Here is a 12844-nt window from a genome sequence, read left to right on the forward strand (position 1 = left end):
ATCACGAACCAATCTTTTCAAATTTGTCTGCGCAACATAATTTTTACATTAGATATTCAAACTTATCTTGCTCATTAGTGCGTAAAATGTTCTCATATAAGGTATCAAAATGAAAAAGAATAGTTGAATTATATGATTGTGTAAATGAAATATCATGATTCGTTTTTCTTTGAATGAAAAAGACATGGAAATCCCAGTTTCCTTTTTTTCTGGGACGCACTGTATATGATATTATTATAGATTACATATTAGGCATGTTTTGCCTAATATATAAAAACAATAATTGATTTCAAGTTTGATTCAAATTTTGTCACATCACTATTCTTAGAATTGGGAGTTATGTTAATAATCAAGTATAATTCACATTTTTTAAACCTCTATATACTGGAGCTTTTAGACAGGTTATTCATATGTCAGGTTTTTCTGCAGCAACTGAAATTGAATCCTTCCTGCGCATTTTATGCAGTTATTTCCTGATGGATCTTTTATATAACTCAATCAGCGCCCCTTTAACACAATAATGAGGGCCATCTCCTCAACTAATAAAAATCAGATGTATGTCTGTTCACGAGCTTGGTAATGTTTTTAGTATTGGCTCAGGGTTCGTGTTACAGTTTTCTTTATTCTCATCTACAACGGTCTGTCGCGCAGACTGGTTGCCATGGTAACTCACCATCATGTCAATCTCGTTGAAACTAGATTTCATCTTGAAATAATAGTTTTGATAAGTCAAATATGATATGGGGAGAGAAAATGTACATGCTTCAAAAAATAAGCCACACCGCCCCCATATGAAAATATATATTGCGAATATAAAGATCATTTTGTGGTTCTGAATTTTACAATATATCATTATTACAACCAATAATGGATATGAATTATCTCTCAGGCATATTGAATATCATATTAGCAATGAAAGGTCAGATTTGACTTTGTCTCAAGGAAGTCGTTTTTAAGTGCTTTTATTGCCTTCATTACATAGATTTTTCTACGTGTTTTATTATATACAGTGCGTCCCAGAAAAAACGAAACCGAGATTAAGCGATGATTTATCATAATTTAATCACAAATACAATAGACAAATGACCTACCAATGTAAAGCTTAGAATCTCCTCTTTCATTTGATATTACTTAGATTATTCCCCATTCACGCATGAGTGAGCAAAAACAATTTGAAGAAAGGATACCAAAAACTCATTTGGCGGGGGTATCGGTTTCGTTTTTTTTATGGGACGCACTGTATATACATTATTCAATTTGGAGAAATTAGATTACTGCATCGTTTGTTTCATTTTCGCTTCCATGTTTTGACTAAGTGATGGACGTTGGACATTTTATTTATTTCATTTTATTTATTCATTTACACATACAAAAATTATAATGCATGTTTTAATAATAAATAATATTCACGGTGTGGGGAGTCACTAGAAGCTAAACTGCTTGTCAAGAGAGACTCCTGGTGTAAGAAAACAAAAACGATGTTCCTTGCAATATAAATAGTACACATCAAATCGTACAAATTATAGCACAAAACAACACAATACCCCCCCCCCCAAAAAAAAAAAAAAAAAAAAAAAAAAAAAAGAGAAGAAGCAAATGAGGTTCAGGAAGAGGGGGAGTAAAATAGTGAAATATATGAGTTGGCGATTACATTACGTTTTATCTAACAGATTGTTTTTGTGTATTTTCTCTTAAATTGGTCTAAATGGACCTTCATGAAATATAGATGATTTAATAACCTGTTTCCGCATTGAAAGAGGACGATATTTGTCTTTTATTACGGGTATTGTAGTTTTATAAAAATGTTGTTCTTATGAATGTACATTTTGGCGAAATCTCAGAAAACATATTGTTTAACAGTATAGTAGTTTCCTGATTGGCCAAACGATGCATTGATACGGGCACTACTACAAAATGCAGGAGGTGATCGCCCCAATCGTGATTATTTTTTTAAAATAAAGATGAAGGGAAAGGATAAAAGAGAAGAAAAAGTAGGCCTACCGAAAAGGGAGGGTTGCTGTAGGGTCGTCGAACTATGATACCTCTATTATTATTCCATTGATATTTCATTATAATTATCATGCCCAATTCTTTAATTAAGAACCCGGGAATTGCCTTTTGTGGATACTATGATAATCATATTTCATGAATCCTTTTTAAAAATGGTGTATGTACCTCGTTACTCCTTTCATTATCTGAATAATAAAGTAAACGGTTAGTTGTAAAATAGTGGAATCTTGATTGACTTTTCTTCACCATCTTTTTGTTATCATTTTTGTTCGTATTCACTTAAATGGCTTTTAATGACTTTGAACTACATGTAACTTATCAGTGTAAGGAATCTAGGAGGGCATATAGTTAGTCTGTATGGAAAGTATGCATGGTTTATGGTTAAGAACAAATTTCCAATTGTGAAACGAATGGGATTATTTAAAGTACGCAATTGTATATATTTTCTGTTACTTGAGATTTATATATATATTCTACTGACAATTGTAAGCGCTGTGATAGTTTTTTGTATAGCGCGTATATAAAAAAACATTATTATTATTATTGTTAGTATTATTATTTCTACCCACGATATCGTAAGTTTGCGTTTTGAACCAGCCGGGAAGATATTGAGAAAGTGTGTATGAGTGATGCTGTTTCATTTGCTACATGATCAAGATGATACACAGGCGAGCTCAATGACCCCGCTGGCTGTTTTTTCTTCGCACGTGGCGTGATCTCTCGCCACCTTATCACGGTGAGTGAACCATGACATGCTAAAGCAATGCGGCCTAATACCAGCTGGCTTTGCCCTCGAGTAGCCAGTGGGCGGTTATTCTCTAATAAACAAGCCCAAAACGCGACTTCCCATTCCGCTCATTATTTGAGTAGGTTGTCCATGTTTATCTTCTGTAGTCTCGAGGGCATATCAGTGCTTTTAAATGTCACACGGTGTATATACAGTGCGTATCGAAAAAAAGTTTACACTTAGACAAAATCCTGTAAAATTATACATTTGTAATATCCTGAAGATTTTTTCACATTTTAACATAGGTACAGATCCATTTAAGCAAATGACGATATAACTGTCGAAGAATATTTCCGCTTGAGTGAACACCACTTACTTTTGAAAAGTTAGTAAAAAATGATTTGCGCAGAACTTTGAAATAGTTATGAGAATAAAATTAGACTTTAATCATGATGAACACGTGGAATTAAGCTAGTAAAATTGATTTGAAGATATCTTTTACCTTTTTAACTTGTTTCCTTGCCCAAAACATTTCGAAGAATGCATTGCACCCCACCCCACTCCCCCACACAGCGAGGCCATCGTGACGATATTTGCTTTACACTGAGCTGTGATTTACATGAAATGGCTTAGGCTTGATTTTCATTTTGTTAATTATTGTCAAGCTTGGAAAAAGTGTGGAGAAACGAGTATTAAATGAAATATGAAATGTAAACCCACTCTAAATTATAAAAACTTAGTGAAAAAATGCTGGAAATGTCTGATATAAACTTTTGTTCAGATTTAGTTATGACCTCAAAATCCAGCTGGCGCAAAAAGGGTAAAGGTTGTGCTTACTAAGTGTTGAAATTTCAATTTGGGTGGCAAAGTTGTTACAAAATGCTTGAATGTATCAATGTTAATGAAATTGACTAAAAGTACAAGGGAAAGGTATGAGAAATATTTCGCAAGGTAAGTTTGATGTCGCCCTTTCCCCTAGCCTCTTGTCGAGGCCCTGTCGGCTGCTTTCCGAGCGAACATTGCAAAGCAAGGGAGAGAGCGAAGCAGAGCGCCAGGCCTAATTCGCTTCGCGAATAAGGGAATCCCTCGCTTCGCTCGGGAAGCAGCCGCCAGGGCCTCGACAAGAGGCTACCTTTCCCCTTGACACAGCGTGAAAACGAGCATTTCTGCGCAAATAGATTTCTGCGAGCTTTACAAAAATGGACAGTGCTCACTCAAGTGTAACATTCTGTCAACATCTGTCAACATTTTTACATTCATTCGATAGATGAGACCCAAACCCAAGATTATATGTGAAAAAATAACCCACAAGTTGTATATTTTTTAATTCCCAGGGCTTTATCAAATTGTAAACTTTTTTTGATACGCACTGTATATATATATATATATATATATATATATATATATACGACATCAATGGATAACAACATGCACTGTGCCTACAGAAGGGGTTTTTCCTAGATGATGAAGATGATAATATTTTTTCACTTAAATTATTATTTTGAAAGAATGTATAATATAGTAACTCAATTGATATTTAAGTCATATTTTCAATCCGCATCTATAATACTTCAATAACTTTAGCTGCATTTCTTGATCACAGTTGACTAACTTTCAACTTTTACAAAACTGTAAAAGTTGAAAAATGTATTTCAAAAGGTTGACATTATTTCACGTTCTTTTTTGTATTCGCCTAACAATTTTTTTGGATTATTTATAACGAATGTTATGAGCTATGTACTAGTAGTAGTATTAGTAGCAGTTGAAGAAGGAGGCGACGTAGTAGAAGTAGTAGTAGTTTTAGTAGTATGAGTAGTAGTAGTAGTAGTAGTAGTAGTAGTAGTAGTAGTAGAAGTAGGTATTGTCATTTTGTTGTAGTAGTAGAAGCAGCAGCAGCATCACAGTAGTATCAGTTGTAGTAGTTGAAGTAGTAGTAATAGTTGTAGTAGAAGTAGTAGTAGTAGTAGTAGTAGTAGTAGTAGTAGTAGTAGTAGTAGTAGTAGTAGTAGCAATAGTAGTATATAGTAATAGTGGTAATAATAGTCATAGACTAGTGTGAAATTTCTTTTAGCATATCGTTATATTTTTCATTGCTTATTATACAATCAAAATACACTGTATAACTTTTGAGAAATTCTGACGAAGTACATTTAAGATACGGACTTGTAGTTCCATTAACATAAATTAGGATAGTGTCTCTATTTGAAATGTGGTGATGATGAATTAAATTGATATACGTGGAAGAAGCGATAGGGGGCGGTGATGCGTTTTGTTCGAGCCGAATACATTGATGTTTACACTTCTTTGGCAACACGAATGACACATGCTTAACCTGAATTTTGATGCTGTGTATCAGCTGTATCGACGCTTCATGTGTAATTGCATTTGAATATACTCCCTCATCTATCTCCTCACCACCGCCCCCCCCCCCGAAATATCTCAGTCCCCAGACGGTAACTAGACTAACTTCTCTTGGAGTACAACTCCCATGGTTCTTAAAACTCGTTGAACATTATTGGGGGGAGGGGGTGGTTGGCATAAGGGGAAATGAATAAATACATACTTTGTATACACTAACACTTCGTTTGATTGTAGACAAGCCTGCTTTTTTATTCATTTATTTATTTATTTATCTATCTATCTATTTATTTATTCACGTTTTATTTCAACAGGGTAGCCCTTTCAGTTAGCAAACTGATTTACAAAGGGTCCCTGCAACAAATAAGAAATATACAATACATAAAGAGAGCTTTAAAAAGAGAAGAAAAATAGTTTAAAAGGAAGAAAGAGCCTCAAACAATTACAAAATGTACGAATAATAAAACAAAATTAAGGGTTAAGGCGATTAACGGAAGCAAATATTTTGCACTTTGATTTGAACGATTGGCTCGATGTGGCGTTTCTAACCGAAAGAGTGAGATTGTTCCATATACAAGAACCGTGATATTGAAAAGATCTTTTTATGTATTGTTGGCATACAAGCATGGATTCCCATGGATTTCACAACACAAGTAACCACCTAACCCATTCACTGAAACAACATGGGATAGCTTGGAAAAAATATTGACCCCAAATATGACCTCTCCTTCGAAAGGGCTTTATGCTCGGTATACCCATGGAGGTATAATCCATGGTATACCGTTTGGACAAAAAAGGCCTTTCGACTGCATACAGATTCATAACTGATTTCAGTTCGGCAAATACACAACATGACCTGCCTATTAATGGAAGCGATGGAATAGCGAATTGAATTGAAACCAAATTGAATTGATTCGGAACTCCATGTGACGTCTAGCTTCAGAGTTGACCAAAGTTCTGAGAGAATATCTTTGAGGACATCTTCCCACCTGTGCGCTGGTGGTCATATTGACCCGCGTTTGACCAGGGGTCTATCATGGCCTGGCTGATAGAGGATCAGCATAATGCTAGTAGTATTTGGTGGAGTTTGTTAAGTGGTGAGATGTACCCGGACATTGGTCCGACATCGTTCAGTAATAACAACTTCGTCCCAGACCACCACGAGGCTCCATGCCAGGCCAAGATGGCAATGCGTGAGTACAGAATGGAGAACTGTAGGCCTAATCTGTACATGGGTAGCTTAATTCTCCCGTCGTAGCCTACATCTACTGTCTCAGTCTTTTTGACAATGATTGTCAATTCACATATAATTTTATCTGACTTGAAATAGAATATAGGTACAGACAGACTACAATAAATATATGACGAGACAGCATTACTCTTCAGTTATTTGTTTGTTTTATTGTAATTCGCTAGCGTATGTGAGGGGGGGGGGGCAGGGCAGAGTCCCCCGCCCTGTAATTCTGATGACTATATTTCTCACACAAAAAAACATAATTTTTTTCCGTAAAATGTTTGTTTTTTTCGAGATAAGCCACAGGTGCAGACTACCTGATGCACAAGTGCACATTGATTGATCTTCTCCATGCCAGATGATTTGCAGCTCTATGAGATTTATGTATATTATTTGGCGCCAATTGCATGTGACAGAGGCCTGTTAAGAGATAATTATCCTATACAAGCTGCTTTTGTCAATAACCACCTTGCTCTTATGCATCGCATGCCATTATGATTATCATTCAAAAAAACTAACTTGGAATGTGTTAGAAACAATCGTGAGACAGAAATTGCCGTTCTATTCATATCCTTGTTACGGTTATATTAGTTTGGAAATTGTATTCATTATGGCTTATACATGCAATCTTGTTTTTTAATCCAGTAGTATGATAGTTATTTAATGTGAACAGAGCAAGAGAAAATGTATTCACACTGAGATTAATCTCATAGAACTTTGCGACTGACCTGAGCCAATTCCAATTCCCCAAATTGGATGTGTATGATCTGGATTTTACATACGTGTATGAATCAAACAAAATAGATTATTTACGAGTGGAATCGAACTTTAACGTCAGGTCGGCCCACTGTAATTTCCACATGCAGCCACACACAACACAATATCACCCATATAGGAGATACATTGTGCATTGAAATAAATGAAAAGGCTTTTATCATTCTTAGTATATATATATGTGTGCATTTGCACACATATATTTGCTCAATTATATATTTAAGTTTAAATTTAATTATGTTAAAATATCATATATAACTTTAGTCTACTCCTTATCTCTTCCCATTCTTTCTGACATTATTACTTGTTTTGCACACATTTTTCTCTGTATCCCCTTCCCCATATTACACCGATATGCAGTTTTTTGTAGTATATGTTTGTATACTCTGTACGAATTCATGTAATTCAGCCTTTTTCTGCGAATTGAATTTTATTATAATAAATACCATTTATCTATATTTTTCTATCTATTATGTCGAAAACTATGTGAAAATAACGCTGTTATCGATATGAATGACTTTCTTCAATCATTGTTACTAAAATGTTGTTTTTTCAGCTGATTGAAGTGAATCTAACGGTAGAAATAGTAAAAATGTAGATTCATAAACGAATATTCCTCTTCAATGATCGTGCAGTCGTTTACAGAACAGCGCCATCATCCGGTGTACCTCGGGAGACTCTTCTCTTTTTGACTTTTTTCATGTATGCCATTCAGCATCATTGAGAGCTACATCATACATGTATCACGTGTTTTTTCCGTATATGGAATGTGTTTTTTCTTTTCGTCATAGTTGTAAGAGATATAAGTTTATTTCAATTTAAAAATTATTTTGTAATTGCAAACTAATCTCATACATGCACGATACCTAAACATGATTGTTCTTGAAAATTCACGACTCTTTCAGAGGCTTGTCAGAAATAAACTTTAGCACTTTTGATCAAACTATGAGTTAACTTACTAATAAGAGATTGATATATCTAATTATTATACTATGTACATCGGTATTAATGCCTGTGATTTTAGTCTTAATTGCTGTTATTGATTACAGTATGAGAATGAGGAGGTGGATACCCTTGATGTACTCTTAGAAATTAGAGTCTTTTGAGCCCACATTTTGCTTTTTTAGAAATAGTAACAGATGTGATTTGATAACTCGTCATTATAACCATTTTGTGATCATTACTGGAGGTGAGCGAAACATCCATTCCCACCCCGGACTAATATTTGGATAAATTCGATAACTGAATTTAAGAGTGTGTATTTGAAGATACCTTACTTTCATTACAGTGTTCTTGTACAGAATAGTATTGGTAATTTTGATACTGACAGGAGTACACTCCTTATCGTATATTATTACCCACAAAAATCATAACGTACAAACTTAAAATGTTGGGCAACATACTGTCCACTGTGTTGGGTAATGTATGTTGGTAAAATGTATATACATATATATATATATATATATACTAGGCAATTATTATCCAATTGAGCAAATTTATTACCCAATTATTAGTTTTATTACCCAATTTGGGCAGATTTTAACCTATAGTTGTGTGGACAGTATGTTGCCCAGGGTTGGTTAATAGTTGGGCATTGTTTGCCCAACTATTTCAAGAGGGTATGACACAACTCATCACTGTATGTTCGCATCTTTGAATTTAAAAATAACTGGAAATACTCGGCATATTACCAACAATGAATGCAAGACGCCTTTTCAGATAAAGGATAGCATGAAAGGAATGAATGATATTAACACATTACTTATTCCAAAGGAATAGACCTACTTATATTCAATCGTTACATAGAAAGATAATCCTTATTTTATAAAGCTTGTTGGAACTTGAAATTTTCGATTAGAAATCAATCACGGATTCAAGTGGGTATCAATTCCCCCGGGGCTTCTCACTTTCGACCCAACTAATCGGATAATGCACGAAGCCTTGTCTTTCCTTTTAGCGATTTACATAAACACCTCATTTCAATACGAAGGATTTCCGCTCTAATATCACCAAGAAAGAATAAGGTGATTTTCATTATTTAATATGGGAACGGCCTTCACACTTGCAAGAATCATGTTATCCCATAACAGCCAAAGACGTGAAAAAATTGTGGTACGTATTTTAAAGCCCGGTTTAACTTTAGCCGTGGTCTAAACTCTGTGCTATAATCATTGGTAGGGGCCTACTAAAACATGTCAAAATTTTCCCAATGTTTACTTTGCTCATCCGTCATTTTTAAAAACAATTAAAGAAACACGTCATAGTTTCTATACCCAGATACACGTAGTTCTGAATGGCTTGTCTATTGATCTTGATGAATTTAAACTTTGTCGTTAGATGTGTGTCACAAACAACTTAATTTAAACCGGAATTTGAATTAAACCAGACTCAGAATACGGGCTTTTACGTAATATGTAAAAGCACACCATTTATTGGTGTGAATGCACAATTCCAATATTTCTCTAAAATTGTACTTTCTTGTGTTTTGAATTATCTAATTGATTATTTATTTGCTTCTTTTGCAGCTGTGCCAGCGGGAGCCATTGGTGCCCGGAGCGCCATGCTGGGCAAGGTCCATTTGCGGAAACCGCGGAAGCGCGCCAGCAACGTCAGCACCCTCACAGGAGCCATCCCAAATGAGTTGGGTGTGCCGCCGTTTGGTGCTAAGACCCCGCGCTCAGGCTCGCCTTCACCCACACGGAGTCCAAGCACACATTCAGCCGAGACTGTCAACCTCGACCCTGATCATTACTTACAAGAGGAGGAGAAAGCTGCAGAGGACGACGAATCCGAACCACAGATTTACCTGAGCCGTAGGTACGGCTTGGAAGTCAGTGCCAAAGATGCAGCACTAGCTGCCGAACAATGGAAGAAATCACAAACTGACGAGGAGAAATTATCAAGAAAACAGAGACAGAGACGAGAACACGAGTAAGTAGAAAGCATTTTTATTGTACTGTTTAGACGAGAAATGACTGCCTACACAAACAGGTATCAAAATGCCATTGTGCGATGCCTTTGATGTCTGAAGTTTGATTGAGGTGACAAGAATGGTTTTTAGATTGTAATCCCCGTAAGCGGCATCAGCTTGATGTGTATTGACAACGCAAAGGTCATTTGCTTTCAGCAGAAGATGTAGACAGAGTGGTGCGCTTTCACCCAAATGCGCATGCGTTCAGACATAAATGACGTCATAGGTCATTTTAGTCGGAGGGAGAGAGAGGAAAGAGAGACAGTATATGTGTGTCTGTGGGAAAGGGTGAGAGTAAAGAGAGGGGGGGGGGGGAGTTGAGAACGACTGCGATCTATTATTGAACAGTCAATGCATTATGCCTTCGCTGTTTTCAATGCATTATGACTCTGCCATTTGCAACGCACCGCCAGTGCGATTTGCATATGACAACCTGATCATGTACTGTATGCACGTAAAGAGGCTTGGCGTTTGTGTATGTGAGTGTGTGTATGCCGATGTGTGCGTTGAAAAGGGCGTGCGTGTGTGTATTGACGTGTATTCGGATGGGTTGGGATGGTGTGTGTGTGTGTGTGTGTGTGTGTATGCCGTTTCGTTTAAGCGTGTTTCTTCTTCAGGTATTGGTATATAACGATGATGCGATGTTCATGTTGTCCTTGAAAATTCGTTTTAGTTGGAGACCTGTCATATAAAAATCCCAAACCATGTACTTCAAAAAACGAAATGCAAATTAAATCAATACAGAATAGGTATTTTCATTATTAACTCCAGACTATTGAAAGCTTTTGTTGCGCCATTTCAGAATTAAATTCACGGTCATGAAATGCGTCACTTGGACTCGACCCTGGAACGATAGATAAATCTACATAGATTACTACAAATTTATATTAATGGAATTAAGATCCCCGTTTGTGTAGGTTGGTAATAGAAATATCCGATTTTATGTGCTTTACTATTATTAAAAAAAAATGACAGTGGGTCTATTATATAATGAATGTGAGTGACAATGCCAATTTGTTTTATTTCAATGCTTTATTTCTTTTTCATTCTTTTCTGATATTCTGAAGTTCATTATTTACTCATTGAAACTATGTATATACTTTTATTAGTTTTAAACAAATTATATATGTTGTTGTTTTTTGTAATTTTGTTCAATTTGTTTGATCTGTACTTTTGCTGATTGAAGCTGTATATGCTTATCATATCATTATAAATCGTTTAAAACCTCTTTATAAAAAAAAAATGACTCCAACCATCCGACCGCAATCACAAAGTCTTTTCGGAAAAGAGCACGTCTTCTTAATTAAATATTTAGAACAGACAATCGAAGAACAAGTTTATTTGGGGTTCTTTTATTGCGCAAGATAGAATATAAAATGCGCTTAAATGCAGGGAAATGTAAATGAAGATGAAGGATATTTACTTAAAAGTACGAATTTGCACACCGTATTTTACTTTTAAGGATAAACACTTTTTTAGTATTATCTTTGATGATATAATTCAATTCTAGTCGATCATAACACCTTGTCAATTTGTATGCAAACTGAATCAAGACAAATACTAAGGAAATATAATTTTCAGCTGTTGGGAGATATATATTGTTTAAGATACACGTTATCTCTTATACTTCGAGTGTAAAGATTGGTATTAGATATCGCATATCTGTTTATTCCATCATTGAAAACATAATAATTACTGCATTTAACACTTTGTAAAAACTCACAGTTGACTGAAAAATATAGCACTTCATAGGCCTACATCAAGCTTTGAACCTTCATTATTCTTCGAATTTTTGATGATTCTGGAATCTTTGCAGGTTTTTAGTGGACATATAGGCTGTCGTCATAAGACGATAAAATATTCATTTGCTAATATCTCATGCCTGCCTCCGGTGCGAAAATAGTAAAAGGTCGAAGTTTATATGGAAAATATGTAATAGAAAAGGCAGGGCTGGTGTTGATAATTATATATCCGTCGGTTTACCGTAATCGAAATTGAACTGTCGTTTTCTTGCTACCGTGCTATCTGCCAATTACTCGGTAGGCACATACAGCAATTAAGTAATAGCCAAGGACGAACAATGACTGGCGATAGATATGATGCTAGCTTGCATACCAGACTTGAGATTTAAAATCTATATATATATATTTATATCTCAAAGAGCAGTTATGACGAATATACCACTAAATAAGATGAAAGACACATAATGACTGATGTAATAGAATCATTGATAATAAATTAGTAAGAATAGATCGACAAGGCGTTAAACGGTAGCCGTCTCATGGGTCCATATACTAGGACTATATTTTTTTAAGTCGGTGACTAATTAGATGATATAATATGAAGAATTTTTTCTAGGAAAATGATGTCGTTTGTGAAGCAAATGAAACATATTACTTAAAGAACGATATAAACGGGCACAGACCCCAGGTTAGGAAATTAACATGGATTTCCCAATACATGCAAGATAATGATGATGATTGGCATATAGAAAAGGGTTTAAAAAGGCAGAAGGGTAAAGAGCAATAAAATGACATATGATAAATACTCTATAAGATCAGTAGCCATTAACACGTAGTCGTCGTCCATCAATATTCGTGGCACAATTAAGAGCTCAGTGCTGAATTTATGTTTTGTATACATTAGTGTAAGCTGTGCTCTAAAGACTTAATGGCTTGTATGATACTAATGGCACGATTATTGCACTTTATTTCTGCAAGCTGAGTGTTCATGTTATAACTTTGTTTTATAAAAATTAGACAAACATATT

At 35.2% G+C, this 12844-nt stretch overlaps 1 protein-coding gene across 2 annotated transcripts in view; it reads left to right on the forward strand.

Moving 5' to 3' along the window:
• Window positions 1–12476, forward strand: part of LOC129278363 (uncharacterized) — a 100273-nt gene extending 87797 nt beyond the window's left edge. For both annotated transcript variants that reach the window (XM_064110198.1, XM_064110197.1), the window contains exon 2: window positions 9629–12476. In XM_064110198.1, coding sequence (XP_063966268.1) covers window positions 9629–10038 — 410 coding nt within the window. In that variant the 3' untranslated portion in view covers window positions 10039–12476. The remainder of the gene's footprint in view (window positions 1–9628) is intronic.
• The last annotated feature ends 368 nt before the right edge of the window (window positions 12477–12844 follow it).

Source organism: Lytechinus pictus, chromosome 15 (genome assembly GCF_037042905.1).
Source record: "Lytechinus pictus isolate F3 Inbred chromosome 15, Lp3.0, whole genome shotgun sequence".
NCBI lineage: Eukaryota > Metazoa > Echinodermata > Echinoidea > Temnopleuroida > Toxopneustidae > Lytechinus > Lytechinus pictus.